The following is an 18499-nucleotide window of genomic DNA, read 5'->3' on the forward strand; positions in this document are numbered from 1 at the left end:
CCCATGGCATCAGGAATATCCCAACCCAGTTCACATACTACATTTCTATTGAAATTCAGTGCACTGCTATGGTGTGTAACTCATTTTTATTGTCAGATAGAACAACACTGTTTGACTTTTTAATATTTCCTTTCGTTATCAAACATAAATTGGGGAAAGCCCAATAATTTCTTCAGGAACAAGTAATTCAGTTCCAATTGTTACATGTAGATTCAGATTGTTATATTTTAACATAAATAACTCTAAAAGTGAACATGAGGCAGCTGACTGTTGTCCAAACTGTAACAATTTATATATCTGACAATTCAGATCTCACATGGAATTATCTGCCTCAGAGGGATCCACTACTGGCCCACGACAAATAGGACAGGTTATGTGCTCAGCCAGCCAGTGATCAATGCAGTGATCATGAAATTCATGGGAGCAAGGTAGGATGCGTAGTGTGTTGCCTTCGGTGTACTCTGTGATACAAATGCTACAGGCTTTAAATTCTTCATTCTCTCCAAAAGATCTTAAAGCCAAGTTGTCAATCTGTGCTTTGGTAAGTCCTATAGTTTCGTATGGGTCATCTTCATTTAGGAGGAAAAACTGATCCAGACTAAGGGAGGACCCAGAGTCACTATCATCAAGTATTATTGGGGTCATTCGTCCACCTTCTTGCCTGGTCTCTGATAAGCCTGTTGATAAGCTTCTTTCTTCATTCTCTACCAAGATCAGAGAGCTAGTTTCTGAATCTTCATCATTTGAGCTAGAAATTAATATAGGACTGGATGCAGAGCTGGAAATCAAATAGGGGCTTGAATCTGATATCACTATTAAACTTGAATCAGGATCATATCTAGCATTTGAAGCAGAACCAGGTCGACTATCACTACCACTGGGTCCATGTCTTTCATTTGGTGACTCTCCCCTTTCTATGTATTCACTTGGAGGTGAGACACTATGCTCTAAATTACTGTCACTGTCCATAAGATTACTTGAGTAACTAAATCCTGTCATTGTCGGCCATAATGTACTCTGAGTTGGAACAGATGTTGTATCACTTAAGCTAGTATTTAAAATTCTATGAGCAGGATTTCCGATTGTATTGACATAAGCACTCTCATTGGCCTCGTCAGAATGTGAAAACACAGGCTTCAGTTCTTCTTTCTCACTTTCTGAAGTGGTAGTGTTGTTTGGTGAGTCAGATGTTAACTGAGTTCTACTAACTCTGCTGTCTCTCTGAGAACATGCTTGATAATGAACTCGTCCTACTTCAAGATTGAAGGGAGTGGTTGGATTTGTTTCCATCACTTTCCAAGATTCACTACTGCATGTTGTATCTGAATAACATTCTTCATGAACAGCATTCCTAGTTGTAGAAGTTTCAATAAGATCCCTATTTTGCAACTCATGTCCAGGCATTTGCTGTCTCAGTGTTTCTTCATGCCCAGTTCTAGAAAATCTCTCATTCTCACTTATGAGAGGTTGCTTAAAAGTCTGAGATGGTATATCTTCATTAATTCTTTGAAAAATTTCCCACAGTGAATGTGGAGGTGACCAACTGTCAGTCCTTGCTCTGGTTCTCCGATAGACTGGGCTCCTACTTCTTAGTCTTCTCTGACTTCCAGTCGGTGGGACTTCCATTAATGTTTCTGTCATATCTTGTTCTGGTGTAGATGGTCTTGTAAATAGTGACTCAGATTGTGGACTTTCCACTTGCCTTTGGCTGTCTTCCATATCTTCTCTTCTGGGAAGTTTTGCAGATGCTACACATTCATTCTCTGGATTTGAGTTCTCATCATCAGGGTCAAGATTTCTTTCTAAGCCAAATCTGAGCTCATCACTGTTAGCACTAATTGGGCTCTCTTCTTTCCAAGAAGGATTTTCTTTTTGTTCACTTGCCACATTTGCATCGCCTCTATCTGTTAATTAAAAAAAAAAGGGGGGGGGGGGGAGAGGCCATAAAAGAACTACCAACATTGGAACCATCATACAATAGCACTCTGAAACTTTGTTTAAAAAGCAAACAAAAATGAGAACTTAAGCACTCAGATGTTTCCAACTGATTTCACATTTACGGAGTTGATACTTTAAAAGCTATATTATCTAGATTTATAAGTAAAGGCAGGGAAGTTTCAATTTCATCTGAAAAAGAGTACACTAATCCTAGATAATTCAGAGGGTATCTGAAGGAAGTCTGTTTTTCAATATTTCATCATATACACAGCCCTGTATACCACTGTGGGAGGCATGTCAAGAGACATTTGTTTTTAGTCCACTGTCAAAACACCAAAGCAATTCTACAAGGTAAACACCAGTTAACATACAGTGCTAGTATTTTAATTCAATTGATATTATTGTCTAATTCTCATTAGTCTCCAACATCACTACTCCTAGGCTCTTATATGCTTTTGATAATGTCTAAGTTGTTTTACAATATAAGATTATTGCCCAAATATAAACAAAGGTTATAGGTTTAAAAGTATATGAATTTTGAATACTTCTTAATATTACCAAGGTTTTTAATTGGCATTAAGCTGAAAGTCAGATCAAATCAATAGACTGAACCTAGCATGGCACATATAAGATCATATTCAAGAACCAAAGTGATAGTATCCTCTTCATTAGATAGTAAAATCCTCTATTTCACACTGGGAGAGAAGGCACCAGATCTGAGGTTCCAGCAGGGTTTCTCAGCCTTAGAACTATTTACATTTTGGCACTGGGCAATTCTTATTTTGGGGAGCTACCCTGTGCGTTGTGTCAAATTTGGCAGCATCCCTGGCCTCTGCCCACTAGATCTAGTCACACCCATGCCTCCCTCTGTGACAACCAAAAATATCTCCAGCTATTGTCAAATGTCCCTAGAGTGGGGGAGAGCAAAACTGTCCCCAGTTGAGAACTATTTGGTTAGAATATAAAATATTTCTTTTTGCTATTTTTTTTTACACATCTATATAGATAGAGAGGGCTTCCCTCATAACTCAGTTGTTAAATAATCTGCCTGCAATGCAGGAGACCCCAGTTGGATTCTTGGGTCGGGAAGATCTGCTGGAGAAGAGATAGTCTACCCACTTCAGTATTCTTGGGCTTCCCTTGTGGCTCAACTGATAAAGAATCCACCTGGAAAATGGGAGACCTGGGTTCCATCCCTGGGTTGGGAAGATCACCTCCATTCCAGTATTCTGACTTGGATATTTCCATGGACTCTATAGTCCATGGGGTTTCAAAGAGTCTGACAGGACGGAGTGACTTTCACTTTCATAGATAGAGAAAATAATTCGGGACACAGGAGGAACGTTCCATTGAGGTACAAAACCAAAAACCAAACAAAAACCAATAGTCTACCTCACACTGTTTCCCAGTTAAAACAACCCAAATGTGAATCAGGAAAAAAAGAACCTACCCTGGCGTTCTCACCGCAAACCAAGTCAATGTCAGTTCTTTTTAATGAGAAGTTCCTTACCTAATAACTTATGCCACTTCTTTATAATTTACTATTTACTATTATGAAGTGATTATCTAATACTATGAAGTTCCTTTTTCATCCCATCCTGTTCCCTCCAAAGAGAAATATACCTGGATTTTCATCTGAGTTTTGTCGTAGGTTTTCTTTCATTAATTGCAGTCTCTGCAACAACTCTTCTTCTGTACTTTCACCTAGGGGGCCGAGCAAATTGTTGTCCCTCATAAGTATGTAATCTTCTTCACTCAGATCACTTACGAATCTGAAGTAATCATCTTCTCGAGCTTTTCGGTCTATCTGATCTCTGCGTCGGACCGAAACTCTGTCTTCTTCATCGTCGGAATCTGAGCTTTCCATCTTGATGAACAAGTGGAAAATTACCTGAATTTCATGACATAGTGCTGAAACGCAACAACCACAGTCAAGTTCGCTTCAGCTTCTACTTCCGCCTGGGAGCGACCGGAACACGTTCAGTCAGATAACGGTCCGGCTTGGTTCCCCGCTACTCCGCTATGGCACCTCAGCTCTGTAGTCTCTGGTGAGGCAATAGTTGAGATCCGCCTCTATCTCTTAACTTGCTGACGCCTTGCCTAGGCATCCATTGTCTTCCTTATGTAACTGAGTAGGGGCTGGATTCAGGTTGGGTTTCGTTTCGATCAAAAGCAGCCAGTATTTCTGAGGGTTTATAATGTACCAAGCACCATCCTTAAACTCTTCCCCCGCACCCCCGCCCCCCACCCCGCCGCAGCCTGTTCTCAGGCTTTCAGAAGGCATTTCATTCGCTACATTTTACATGACACCGGCTTCAAAATGCCACGCCAAGTCAGTCTCCTTAAATGTAGCATTCCTCATTTCCAGGTGCCGCGGGACCGCTGCCTTTTCTCCTCAAGAATTGCTCAGACCATAGACCCTCACTAAGAAAGTAGTTCAGAGTTTTTGATAATTCACCAGGGTTTTAGTTGACTCTCTTCAATGTGTCCTCTCCCTTTTAACTCTTAATTGTTTCGTCTTGGTTATAAGACCCCTCAATCCTGTTTCAAACAAACAGAAAACACAAAACTTGGGCAGGCTTTTCTGCTCATCCAGGGAATTTCTTCTCCACAAAAGCTTCCGTTTCATTTTTGTCCTTGTGTCTCTTGCAAACGAAACTAGCCAGATTATCACAGGAACTTTAAAAAATGGATCCCTAATAGTTATTTTTCCTACGGTATTGAGTACCAACTTTGCTGATTTTGTTCCATGTATCTTAGTGTAACCCGGATGGCTGTATTTATTGGTGAAAATAAACGAACACTTATTTGTAATGCTACCTGACGGAGACCTCTGCGAATTTCTGGACTCGTTAATACTATCAGTCCCACTTAACACTTGTTTGAGATTTTCTTTCAAATTATTCATGTAAAGACAAGATTTGGCTACTGAATTTGAGATTATTTAATTTGTCTTATTTAATAATTAATCCATCCAACATAAACTGGGTCCGTTTTTGTCCTAGCTCTACAGATATGTCAATTGTTGAAGCAGTTTGTACTCCCAAGTCAGTAGGAAACACCATCTGCAAACTATCACAATACAGTATATTTTAGAATAGATTTATATATGTCTTATTGTGTAAGTACAGAGACTTGTGCAACACTTATTTAATGGGCATTTCACAGAGGTATTATGTTTAAATCTGAATCTTTAAATATAGTTATCAGTTTCTATAGATGGAAAATGGCAGTTATGTGTTGGTAGAGAAAGGCTCTGTCAGAAAAAGTAGACTTGAAAGACCTTGGCTTATTTGGGCATCTGTGGCCACAATTTTGGTGTAGGGGTGGAAATACAGAATTAATCTCAGAAAGGATAACTGACACAAGCTGTAAATAGAGTTTTGATTTTTTCAAATGTAAGAAATAGGATACTGATTAAGATGTTTTGGTATATTTTGAGATCAAGTAGTGAATTTTATTTTCGCTTGCTTAGTGTCCACCCGTAACAACTCGTGCTGATAGCATCCTGATTTTCGTGGTGGAAAAACTCATTCTACAGCATTAGTCCAGTTGATTTAGGTTTAGCTGAATTCACTACCATGGCTAAAGGAAAGGATATATGATACAGCCATGTCCCATCAGCATGTCTCAAATTGGTAATGGTAATTGGTCAAAGCATGAGCATGTGAACAAAAGTATGTTTAAGAGCTAAATCTGAAATGTTAGCTAGATCTGGTGAAAATGAGAAATTCTTTTCCACTGAGGTTACTAAGCTGGTAAGATACAAACCTAAAGATGCTTGTGGCTATGTTATATACAGAGAATGAGAAAAATTGGCATAAATAGAGGAAAGCAAAGATGGAGAAAGAACAAGATATTTGAGAAAGAAAAAAATTGAGAAGTACCTGAAGCTATATTTGCCTTAGGACTTTTAGACCTTTAAAACAATGTATTTCATTTGTAAAACTATAAGCTTATGATTGGAAGGCTGATAATAGTTGTCATAGGAGAGTGATATGAGTGTTGATGATATAGTAGTAGTTGTTGTTATGTCGTTCAGTCGTGTCCAACTCGTTGTGACCCCATGGCCTGCAGCATGCCAGGCTTCCCTGTACTTAACCATTTACCAGAGCTTGCTCAAATTCATGTCCATAGAGCTGGTAATGTAGTTAGATGTCAAAAAGTAATTTGATAGAGGGGAGGTGGTCAGGCAATGAGTGAAATAGGTGTGGGAAATTAGTACAAACTTCCAGTTGTAAAATAAAGGAGTGAAAAGCATGAAATGTACAGTGTGGAGAATATAGGCAATAGCAATGTAATATTTTTGTAGGATGACAGATGGTAACTAGGCTTGTGATCACTTTATAATATACAGAAATATCTAATCACTATGTTGTGCACCAGAGACAGTGTTGTAGTGTTGTAGGCCAAGTATACTTCAAAAGACCAACAAACAAACTCATAGAAAAAAAGATAAGATTTGTGGTTACCAGAGGTTGGTGGGGGGGTTGGATGAAGGTGGTCAAAATGTGCATTCTTCTAGTTACAGGATAAATAATATAGGAATGTTATATACATTAATCATGTTGTATATGAAAGATGTTGAGTAAATCCTAAGAGTTCTCATCACAAGGAAAAAAACATTATTTCTCATTTATTTTGTCTCTATATGAGGTGATAGATGTTTGCTAAATTTTTCATGGTTATCACTTCATGATGTATGTAAGTGTAGGAGAACAAAACTTGCAACCCCAAAATGTTTCTTTGGCATGAAGATTATCTCAAGCTGGAGAAAGAAAAAATTTAGGTCCAAAAGTCTCAGGAAGAAATTTTGACCTTGCTTCTAACTGCCTAAAAATTTTAGATAAAAGGCCTATTCCCCAATAGAGCTATCAGCAGAGATATCTATAAAGAATATGGCTAGTTGTGGTGGGGAAAACACAGCAGGGCCTAGAGATCTAAGGCAGTTCTGTGTCCTATTGTCTACATGGTCCATTTGCCAAACATTTCCTTTGCTGTCGTCATATGAATCACTTTGCTTTCCTTTGAAGTCTCAAATACTATCTATGACATCCTCTTTTGTCTTTAGTTAAAGATGGTATTTAAGTTGAGGGTTTCAGCCATAGTTTTTAAACTTTGATTTTTTTTTTCCAGTTAATTTGTCTCATGACGTTTTACTTCTTAGACTAACTGGAAGAATCTAGATAGGTAAGGGAAAATTTCTTACTGCCCAACATAATTCAAATCATTATGCTGTGTGCCTTTAACTTAGTCTTAAATATCAATGTCAATTATATCTCTAAAACCTGGTATAGAAAACAAATAATTTATAATTAAGTTGCCAAGTAAAACTTATTTGCTTTTGTCCAGCCTATAAAATTAATATGTTCATATAATATGAATTTAATTAGATTTAGTTTTTATGAAAAAAATAAGAAAAGAGAATATTTCTGTCATTCATTAGTTTAATAAGTATTTATTAGGCATTGAAATTGTGTAAAGTTGAAAGAAATGAGCAATCATTTTCATTTGATTATGTGTAAAATGTAGTTATGACATATAAATATAATGTTAATATTGTGGGTAAATTTCTTGTATCTTTGTACCATGAGATCCTCTCAAAATGCCCTTACATGCATTTCATTTATTATACCGTGTATTCTGATACCTTGGCCCAGTAATCCTCATTTAATTCTTATATGAAGAGAAAATATGCTGAGGTGACATATCAGTGAGTGTTTGGTTTATATTAAGAAACAGAATGGCCCTGGTGGGAACTAAAATGTCTTTCACTGATATCTTAATAAAGAGTAAGATAATGTTATGTGACCAGTTAGCTCCCTCGTGGGATTTTAAGGATGCCTAAGTCAAGAGATATCTTGTGCAACAGGCAAATTTGGCCTTGGAGTACAAAATGAAGCAGGGGAAATGTTAACAGAGTTTTGCCAAGAGAACACACTGCTCATAGCAAACACCCTCTTCCAACAACACAAGTGATGACTCTACACATGGACATCACCATATGGTCTATACCGAAATCAGATTGATCTTTGTAGCCAAATATGGAGAAGCTCTATACAGTCAGCAAAAGCAAACCAGAGCTGACTGTGGCTGAGATCATGAACTCACTGCAAAATTCAGACTTAAATTGAAGAAAGTAGGGAAAACCACTAGACCACTCAGGTATGAAAGTGAAAGTCGCTCAGTGGTGTCTGATTCTTTGCAACCCCGTGGACTATGTACTCCATGGAATTCTCCAGGCCAGGATACTGGACAGATAGCCTTTCCCTTCTCCAGGGGATTTTCCCAACCCAGGGACTGAACCCAGGTCTTCCGTATCGCAGGTGGTTTCTTTACCAGTTGAGCCACAAGGGATGCCCAAGAATACTGGAGTGGGTACTGAAGAAGACTATCCCTTCTCCAGCAGATCTTCCAAACCCAGGAATTGAACGAGGGTCTCCTGCATTGCAGGCAGATTCTTTACCAACTGAGCTATCAGGGAAGCCCAACCATTCATGTATGACCTAAATCAAATCCCTTACTGTAATACAGTGGAAGTGACAAATAGATTCAAGGGCCCATTCAGGTATGACCTAAATCAAATCCCTTACGATTATACAGTGGAAGTACAAATAGATTCAAGGGATTAGATCTGATAGAGTGCCCGCGGAACTATGGACAGAGGTTTGTGACTTTGTACAGGAGGCAGTGATCAAGACCATCCCCAAGAAAAAGAAATGTAAAAAGGCAAAATGGTTGTCTGAGGGGCCTTACAAATAGGTGAGTTAAGAAGAGAAGCTAAAGGCAAAGGAGAAAAAGGAAGAAATACCCATCTGAGTGCAGAGTTCCAAAGAATAGCAAGGAGAGATAAGAAAGCCTTCCTCCATGATCAATGCAAGGAAATAGAGAAATACAATAGAATGGGAAAGATTAGAGATCTCTTCAAGAAAATTAGAGATACCGAGGGAACATTTCATGCAGAGATCGACACACTAAAGGACAGAAATGGTATGGACCTAAGAGAAGCAGAAGATATTAAGAAGAGGTGGGGAAAATGCACAGAAGAACTATACAAAAAAGATCTTCATGACTTAGATCAGCATGATGCTGTGATCACTGACCTAGGGCCAGACATCCTGGAATGCGAAGTCAAGTGGGCCTTAGGAAGCATCACTATGGACAAAGCTAGTGGAGGTGATGGTATACCAGCTGAGCTTCTTCAAATCCTAAAAGATGATGCTGTTAAAGTGCCACACTCAATATGCCAGCAAATTTGAAAAAATCAGTAGTGGCCACAGGTCATATTTCATTCCAGTCCCAAAGAAAGGCACTGCCAAAGAACGTTCAAACTACTGCACATCAGTGTTTTATAGTTTTCTATGTATAGGTCCTTTGTTTCTTTAGGTAGATATACTCCTAAGTGTTTTATTCTTTTTGTTGCAATGGTGAATGGTATTGTTTCCTTAATTTCTCTTTCTGTTTTTTCATTGTTAGTATATAGGAATGCAAGGGATTTCTGTGTGTTAATTTTATATCCTGCAACTTTACTATATTCATTGATTAGCTCTAGTAATTTTCTGGTAGAGTCTTTAGGGTTTTCTATGTAGAGGATCATGTCATCTGCAAACAGTGAGAGTTTTACTTCTTCTTTTCCTATCTGGATTCCTTTTACTTCTTTTTCTGCTCTGATTGCTGTGGCCAGAACTTCCAACACTATGTTGAATAGTAGTGGTAAGAGTGGGCACCCTTGTCTTGTTCCTGATTTCAGGGGAAATGCCTTCAATTTTTCACCATTGAGGGTGATGCTTGCTGTGGGATTGTCATATATAGCTTTTATTATGTTGAGGTATGTTCCTTCTATTCCCGCTTTTTGGAGAGTTTTAATCATAAATGAGTGTTGAATTTTGTCAAAGGCTTTCTCTGCATCTATTGATATAATCATATGGTTTTTATCTTTCAGTATGTTAATGTGGACTATGACATTGATTGATTTGCGGATATTAAAGAATCCTTGCATTCCTGGGATAAAGCCCACTTGGTCATGGTGTATGATTTTTTTAATATGTTGTTGGATTCTGTTTGCTAGAATTTTGTTAAGGATTTTTGCATCTATGTTCATCAGTGATATTGGCCTGTAGTTTTCTTTTTTTGTGGCATCTTTGTCTGGTTTTGGAATTAGGGTGATGGTGGCCTCATAGAATGAGTTTGGAAGCTTACCTTCTTCTGCAATTTTCTGGAAGAGTTTGAGTAAGATAGGTGTTAGCTCTTCTCTAAATTTTTGGTAGAATTCAGCTGTGAAGCCATCTGATCCTGAGCTTTTGTTTGCTGGAAGATTTTTGATGACAGTTTCGATTTCCTTGCTTGTGATGGGTCTGTTAAGATCTTCTATTTCTTCCTGGTTCAGTTTTGGAAAGTTATACTTTTCTAAGAATTCGTCCATTTCATCCAAGTTGTCCATTTTATTGGCATAGAGCTGCTGGTAGTAGTCTCTTATGATCCTTTGTATTTCAGTGTTGTCTGTTGTGATCTCTCCATTTTCATTTCTAATTTTGTTGATTTGGTTCTTCTCTCTTTGTTTCTTAATGAGTCTTGCTAATGGTTTGTCAATTTTGTTTATTTTTTCCAAAAACCAGCTTTTAGCTTTGTTGGTTTTTGCTATGGTCTCTTTAGTTTCTTTTGCATTTATTTCTGCCCTAATTTTTAAGATTTCTTTCCTTCTACTAATCCTGGGGTTCTTCATTTCTTCCTTCTCTAATTACTTTAGGTGTAGAGTTAGGTTATTTATTTAACTTTTTTCTTGTTTCTTGAGGTAAGCCTGTAATGCTATGAACCTTCCCCTTAGCACTGCTTTTACAGTGTCCTATAGGTTTTGGGTTATTGTGTTTTCATTTTCATTCATTTCTATGCATATTTTGATTTCTTTTTTGATTTCTTCTATGATTTGTTGGTTATTCTGAAGCGTGTTATTTAGCCTCCATATGTTCGAATTTTTAACAATTTTTTCCATGTAATTGAGATCTAATCTTACTGCACTGTCGTCAGAAAAGATGACTGGAATGATTTCATTTTTTTTGAATTTTCCAAGACTAGATTTATGCCCCAGGATGTGACCTATTCTAGAGAAGGTTCCATGTGCACTTGAGAAGAAGGCGAAGTTGATTGTTTTGGCGTGAAATGACCTACAGATATCAATTAGGTCTAGCTGGTCCATTGTGTCGTTTAAAGTTTGTGTTTCCTTGTTAATTTTCTTTTTAGTTCATCTATCCATAGTTGTGAGTGGGGTATTAAAGTCTCCCACTATTATTGTGTTACTATTAATTTCCTCTTTCATACTCATTAGGGTTTGCCTTACATATTGTGGTGCTCCTATGTTGGGTGCGTATATATTTATAATTGTTATATCTTCTTCTTGGATTGATCCTTTGATCATTATGTAGTGGCCTTCTTTGTCTCTTTTCACATCAAAGTAATGTTGAGAAAGAAGATTGGAACTGAACAAATCAACCTGCCTGAATTTAGGCTCTACTACAAAGCCACAGTCATCAAGACAGTATGCTACTGACACAAAGACAGATATATAGATCAATGGAACAGAATAGAAAGCCCAGAGATAAATCCACGAACCTATGGACACCTTATCTTCGACAAAGGAGGCAAGGATATTCAATGGAAAAAAGACAACCTCTTTAACAAGTGGTGCTGGGAAAACTGGTCAACCACTTGTAAAAGAATGAATCTAGAACACTTTGTAACACCATACACAAAAATAAATTCAAAATGGATTAAAGATCTAAATGTAAGGCCAGAAACTATAAAACTGCAAGAGGAGAACATAGGCAAAACACTCTCTGACGTGAATCACAGCAGGATCCTCTATGACCCACCTCCCAGAATATTGGAAATAAAAGCAAAAATAAACAAATGGGACCTAATGAAACTTAAAAGCTTTTGCACAACAAAGGAAAGTATAAGCAAGGTGAAAAGACAGCCCTCAGATTGGGAGAAAATAATAGCAAACAAAGCTACAGACAATGGATTAATCTTAAAAATATACAAGCAACTCCTGCAGCTAAATTCCAGAAAAATAAATAACCCAATCAAAAAATTGGGCCAAAGAACTAAACAGACATTTCCCCAAAGAAAACATACAGATGGCTAACAAACACATGAAAAGATGCTCAACATCACTCATTATCAGAGAAATGCAAATCAAAACCACAATGAGGTACCATTACATGCCAGTCAGGATGGCTGCTATCCAAAACTCTACAAGCAATAAATGCTGGAGAGGGTGTGGAGAAAAGGGAACCCTCTTACACTGTTGGTGGGAATGCAAACTGGTACAGCCGCTATGGAGAACAGTGTGGAGATTTCTTAAAAAACTGGAAATAGCACTGCCATAGGACCCAGCAATCCCACTTCTGGGCATACACACTGAGGAAAACAGATCTGAAAGAGGCACGTGCACCCCAATGTTCATCTCAGCACTGTTTATAATAGCCAAGACATGGAAGCAACCTAGATGTCCATCAGCAGACGAATGGATAAGGAAGCTGTGGTACATATACACCATGGAATATTACTCAGCCGTTAAGAAGAATTCACTTGAATCAGTTCTAATGAGATGGATGAAACTGGAGCCCATTATACAGAGTGAAGGAAGCCAGAGAGATAAAGAACATTACAGCATTCTAACACATATATATGGAATTTAGAAAGATGGTAATGATAACCCTATATGCAAAACAGAAAAAGAGACACAGATGTACAGAACAGACTTCTGGACTCTGTGGGAGAAGGCGAGGGTGGGATATTTCAAGAGAACAGCATCGAAACATGTATATTATCTATGGTGAAACAGATCACCAGCCCACGTTGGATGCATGCCACAAGTGCTCAGGCCTGGTGCACTGGGAAGATCCAGAGGAATCGGGTGGAGAGGGAGGTGGGAGGGGGGATCGGGATCGGGAGTACATTTAACTCCATGGCTGATTCATGTCAATGTATGACAAGACCCACTTCTATATTGTAATTAGCCTCCAACTAATGAAAATAAATGGAAAAAAAATAAAATATGTTTCAGATTAAAAAAAAAATAAAGTCAATATACTGAGGCATTCAGTATACAGGAAAGAGGACTGGCTTGAGGATTTAGAGACCTGGGTTGAAGTCTAATCATTAATCCATTATTCACCCAAATACTTACTCTTCCTAGACTCCGGTTTCTTAAATTCTAATATGTGAAAATTGAATCTATTTTTCATGGTTTAATTTAGTAAGTTTCTCAGACAAAGAGAATTGGGCAGTGAGAATTGAAAATGAGGCAGCAAAAGACACATATTTTATTATCTCACTTTATGTGGAATCTTAAAAAAAGAGAAAAGACAAAGCCAAAATACCAAGGTCTTTGGAAAAGAGCTCAGACTAGTGTTTACCATAGGTAGGGGAAGAGGGGTGGGGAATTAGAGCTATGTGTTCAAAAGGTACAAACTTCCAATTATAAGAAAAGTAAGTACTAGGGATGTAATGTACAACATGCCTATAGCTACCACTGCTGTGTGGTATATAGGAAAGGTGTTAAGAAAGTAAATTCTAAGTATTCCCATCACGAGGAGCAATTATTTTCCTTTCTTTTCTTCTTTCTTTTGTTTTTGTTGTATGTATATGAGGAGATGTATGTTAGCTGGACCTCTTGTGGTAATCATTTCTTGAGATATATAAATCAAACCATCATTCTGCATGTCTTAAGCTTATACAGGGATGTATGTCAATTATTTTTCAATAAAACTGGAAAAGAAAAAAAGAAAAAATAATGTCTGAAACAGAGTGTCACATTGGCCACTATAAATTAAAGAGGAGAGGTTGAGTGGGGCTACAGTTAGGACCAATAATGCTGAGATGAATTCCAAAGTCAAGCTAGAGTTAACTGTCTCCCATAATATTCACTCAAAACCAGTAAGTTACAATAGAGTGTTGAGCCAAAGAAGACAATTCTAAAAGATTCAGAGCAGAGCCACAGTAAAGTCATACCCAGCTTGGGGATCAAAGCCATAAGGTAGTAGCAGATGTGTGTGACATTGATTTTAACTTGCTAAATTATATTTATACCTTGGATCTCTAAAAGTTGATACTCAATTGTTTTGATATCTTTGTTTATAACACATGTGAGATGTATGACCTCAGTTATCTTTTCTGCTTCCTACTTTTATGAGTGAGAATATAATCACAACAAATTTTTTAAAACACCAGGAAAAATGCTTGCTCAGAAAAATACAGTACATACATAAACAAAAAGATGTAGCATGTTACTAGCACTTAGCAAACAACAAATTCTTAGCATCTTTCCTACTTAAGTTCGTAACTGAAGGTGGTCAGATTGACAACTTTGAGTGTGAAAGGAAAAAATAAAGACACATATACTTTTCAATTCACCTGCTAGGTGTGTTCACTGTATGCTCCCTTATATATGTGAGGCCTGGGCCTGGGTGACTGCAAGTACAGTTGTCAGGGTTTTTAACAAACTGGAGAACCATTTGTTTCTGCACAGCACATTACCTTTACATAGGAGCAATCAGCGGAAAACGTCAAGTAGCCAAGCATTCTGTATTACACAACACCACCGTCACAGTTAACCATCATTGCCCAACTGTTGTACAACTGTGTCTACTGCACAAAAATACATGCAACTAGAAATATGTTTGATAAATAATTCTTTAAAACTTTATTTTCACCTTAAATTTCTCTGTATCAACACAGATCCAGATTACCATTTAAATCCCAAGGTGAGTAACACATGTACATACACTTTATATTGCTATCAAAAACCTATCCATAGGCTCTAACTGCTTTCAAAAAGAATTTGTTATTCAGATAAGATTGTTAGTTTATTTTTTTGGAATTAGGCCAAAATAAATACATATTTTAAAACCTAGAAAGAAAATACAGAGAAAATTCTCACGATAGAATTATTAATGTTCACAATGACAGTAATTGATGTTGTGTATTTAAACTGATACACTCCAATGGAAAAAACAGATCAGGTGGAGCTCAGATGATTCTGGTATAAGTCTTAATGTGATTTGTCAGGGCAGATAGAAGGAGTATGATTTGGAAGATCAATATATGATAATAATTATTACTATTAGGTTAATAATACTACTCAGCAGCTGTGTTGAGACAAATTAAGTGGCTACATAGTTTGAAAGTCAGAGTGTTAAGTTAGGTTTATGATAAAAGCCGCGTACGCTGGTAGAATGAGAGAGGGTAATATGAAGTCAAGTTAGAGCTATGAGGTGTTGGTGGTTGTTCGAACAGGAAGCATATAGTCTTCTAAGAGCTTCAGTAGCAGGAATTAGGGATTCCATTCTCAGGAAAAATGGTAGATTATAATGTCATAATAGGCCTAGAACTGAGGCATTAAGGCATTTACTTGTCTTGTTGCCGTTCAGTTGCTAAGTCATGTCCGACTCTTTGTGACCGTCTCGGGCTCATTATAATCATTTTCTGGGTACAGGATGGATCCTATAGAAGACATTGTCCTAGTTTTCTTTTGCTGCATAAGAAATCAGTACAAATGTAGTGGCTTAAAACAACACCCGTTTAGTAGCTCACAGTTCTGTAGGTTGGGATACTGCCATGCAGTGGCTTGGTTCTCTGTTCAAGGTCTTAAAGGTCTGAAATCAGCATTTAAATACTTGTAAGATAATTCTAACATCTAACTCATCCTGATTTGGCATCATTTGTCATTTCTTATTCAAGTTGTTATGTGTCAATTTGTTATGGTATGAGTAGTGATATTTTATTTGGACATTTTGTTTTTTGGACATTTTGGCTATTATATTAGGATACTTTGGTCCCCATTTAAAGTTTTGTTTTGCTTTCTCATTTTGTCAGGCCTTTCATTTTTATAGGTTTGGCACATAGTGCCAAATTTTGTGGACCATGGTTCCATGACAATCTAATTTTCAGAACCTTTATGGTACCTTTTGTGTTGTGCAGGTGGAGCTACTTCTGCCCTACTTCTACTTACTTCCATAAGTAGCTGATGCAGCTACTTCCATAAGCAGCCTCCTCATGCTGCTTCTGGAGGATTGGGCCACTTGGTGCTACTGGTGGGGGAAGGGAGTCTCTGGACCACTTGATGAGGAGTACTTCCTGTGCCAGGCACTTGTGACAGGTTCTCCCTTGACTGTAGAGAATGAAGGGTACTTCCCAGGTTGAAAACCAGCAAGTTGGCTAATGTCTCTGGATAGGGGAGAGGAGTCTCAGGCCCTTCTGAGGAGGAGAGCATTTTCCAAGTGTGAGCTTATTGGTGGGATCACTTTTTCTGGCTAAGGAGCCACTGGTGTATATGGGTGGTGAAGGGGAATCTCGGGTTGAGTGGGGAGGAAATCACTTTATCTGGGGACTTATTGTCAGCAGGGATTTCAATTGCTCCTTCTTTTAGGTTCATCAGTGCTCATTTGGTATTTGTGGGATTCCTATTTGATGTGATGGTGGAGGAGCCCATCTGAGCCGCTTCCTATTACTAAGTTGAGAGGGAATGCTGGGTTTGGGTCACATTTCTTCTTGGTAGAGGTCATAAGGTGCCCCAGCATGAAGTTGCTCAGTCATTCTAAGGGTCCCTATCCAATTCACCTTCTTCTTTAGACCTTTCAGAGCTCTTTTTTGGTTGTCTTATACTGTTTCCAGGATATATAGTTGGGCTTATAGAAAGGGAGCAGGGAAAGAGGAGCATAAACCATCTTATATGGATTAGAAGTCCTTTCTGTGCCTTTTAAGTGGTCACCTGATTGGGACAAGCTCACTCTGGATAATTTCCCAATCAACTGTGCTGTTTATCATAATCTAACAATGGGAACAATATTCCATCACATTTACAGGTCTCACACTCAAGGAGAGGGGCTACTACAAGGATCATTAGGTGTCATCATAGAATTCTGTCAACCACAGAAGGTGTATGTGAATGTACTGAAGCATTAATTAAGCAATTATCATCCTTTGGAAGACTGGAACCTGTTAGGATAGTATGAAAACCAAGTACTGTTATAATTATTCTACTCACTGTAGATGAAGTACACCTGGTATCAGAAATGCTTGATAAAAATCAGAATATTCAAACAAATTTCAGTATTAGTTAATGTCAGTTTCAGAGGTTTGACCTAAGTCTTCATGTATGGCCATGCAGCTATCTTCTGTGTGAAAAATATGCTAGCTCAAAAGTGAATTTAAAAACTTCACCACCATTCCCCATTTATATTTTGTAGTTATGTGCAAATACTGTGGCTACCAGCAAGTCACATAGGAAATAAAGGTCAGTGATGTTTCTGACTTTAAATTTTTAGAGCAGGTTTATACTTAACACAGCCTGCATTTGAACAGGTTGCACATTGTACAAAGTCATGATTGTTGCCACAATGTACTCTCACCAGGATGGAAAATGTTAAGGAAACTTTTTTGTACTGGCCAATAGGGTCTTTTGCAATAATTGGTTCTTCCCATCAGGTAGCCAAAGTATTGGAGCTTCAGCTTCAGCATCAGTCCTTCAGGTTAGATTTGGCTAATGTGGACTACTGACAAAAGATTAGAAGCCAGGAGGAAAGAAGGTAAGGGTATTCATTTCTGTGATGCACCCACTCCAAAACTTTGGATTGGCAGAGGCTGCCATTTTCTCAGCTTATAGCTCTTGCTGGGTGGACTTCTACTACACCTCTTAAGACATTTGGGGTTGCAGGAACTATCATCTCTCTATGCCCCTTCAAACCTGGGGGTTCTAATACTGGCTTCTCAGTTGCTAGCCTCTGGGTATTCATCATCTCTTGGTTTCTGTTCATTATTTTCACATTTTAGTCACCTCATTAAATGATATTCCGTCACTCTTTTAAAGTGTGCCATCAGCTTTTGGTTGGATTCTGACTAATACATTGGTAGTGGGGAATAGGAGAAACGTTAAGGTAGTATTGGGGAGGGTGGGGTAAACTGCTGGAGAAGGGATAAATGGAAGAGATAAACTGGATAAGGGATAAACTGGAAGAGAAGGGTTTCAAAGCTTTTTATGGCATTCTGTGAATATAACATGACTTTTTTATGTGAATGACTCTAATGCAGTCTTAAATTGCTTCTGAGTTATTTAGTGGGTTCTTGTTTCTTTGCATGAACAACCAGGATTGAACACGGCCAAGAGATATCTGGGATTTATATGACTAGAAGATACTACTAGGATCTATCTGGATTGATTATATCATATTAGAACATTTTTGTCATGGCATCAGGAATATCGCAACCCAGTGCACATACTACATTTCTATTGAAATTCAATGCACTGCTATGGTGTGTAACTCATTTTTATTGTCAGATAGGATAACACTGTTTGACTTTTTAATATTTCCTTTTATTATGAAACAGAAATTGGGGAAAGCCCAATAATTTCTTCAGGAACAAGTAATTCAGTTCCAATTGTTACATATAGATTCAGATAGTTATACTTCAACATAAATAACTCTAAAAGTGGACATAAGGCAGCTGACTGGTTTTTTTTTTTTTATCATTATAACACTTTATATATCCGAGAATTCAGATC

At 37.8% G+C, this 18499-nt stretch overlaps 1 protein-coding gene across 1 annotated transcript; it reads right to left on the reverse strand.

Moving 5' to 3' along the window:
• Positions 1-312: 312 nt before the first annotated feature.
• LOC133052852 (E3 ubiquitin-protein ligase RLIM-like) lies at positions 313-3805 on the reverse strand. The gene is made up of 2 exons (XM_061137681.1): positions 3562-3805; positions 313-1904 (listed from the first exon to the last, which is right to left on the reverse strand). Exons 1-2 carry the CDS (start codon positions 3803-3805, stop codon positions 313-315), a joined length of 1836 nt encoding a protein of 611 aa, XP_060993664.1.
• Positions 3806-18499: the final 14694 nt, after the last annotated feature.

The sequence above is a fragment of the Dama dama genome, chromosome X (genome assembly GCF_033118175.1).
Source record: "Dama dama isolate Ldn47 chromosome X, ASM3311817v1, whole genome shotgun sequence".
Taxonomy (NCBI): domain Eukaryota; kingdom Metazoa; phylum Chordata; class Mammalia; order Artiodactyla; family Cervidae; genus Dama; species Dama dama.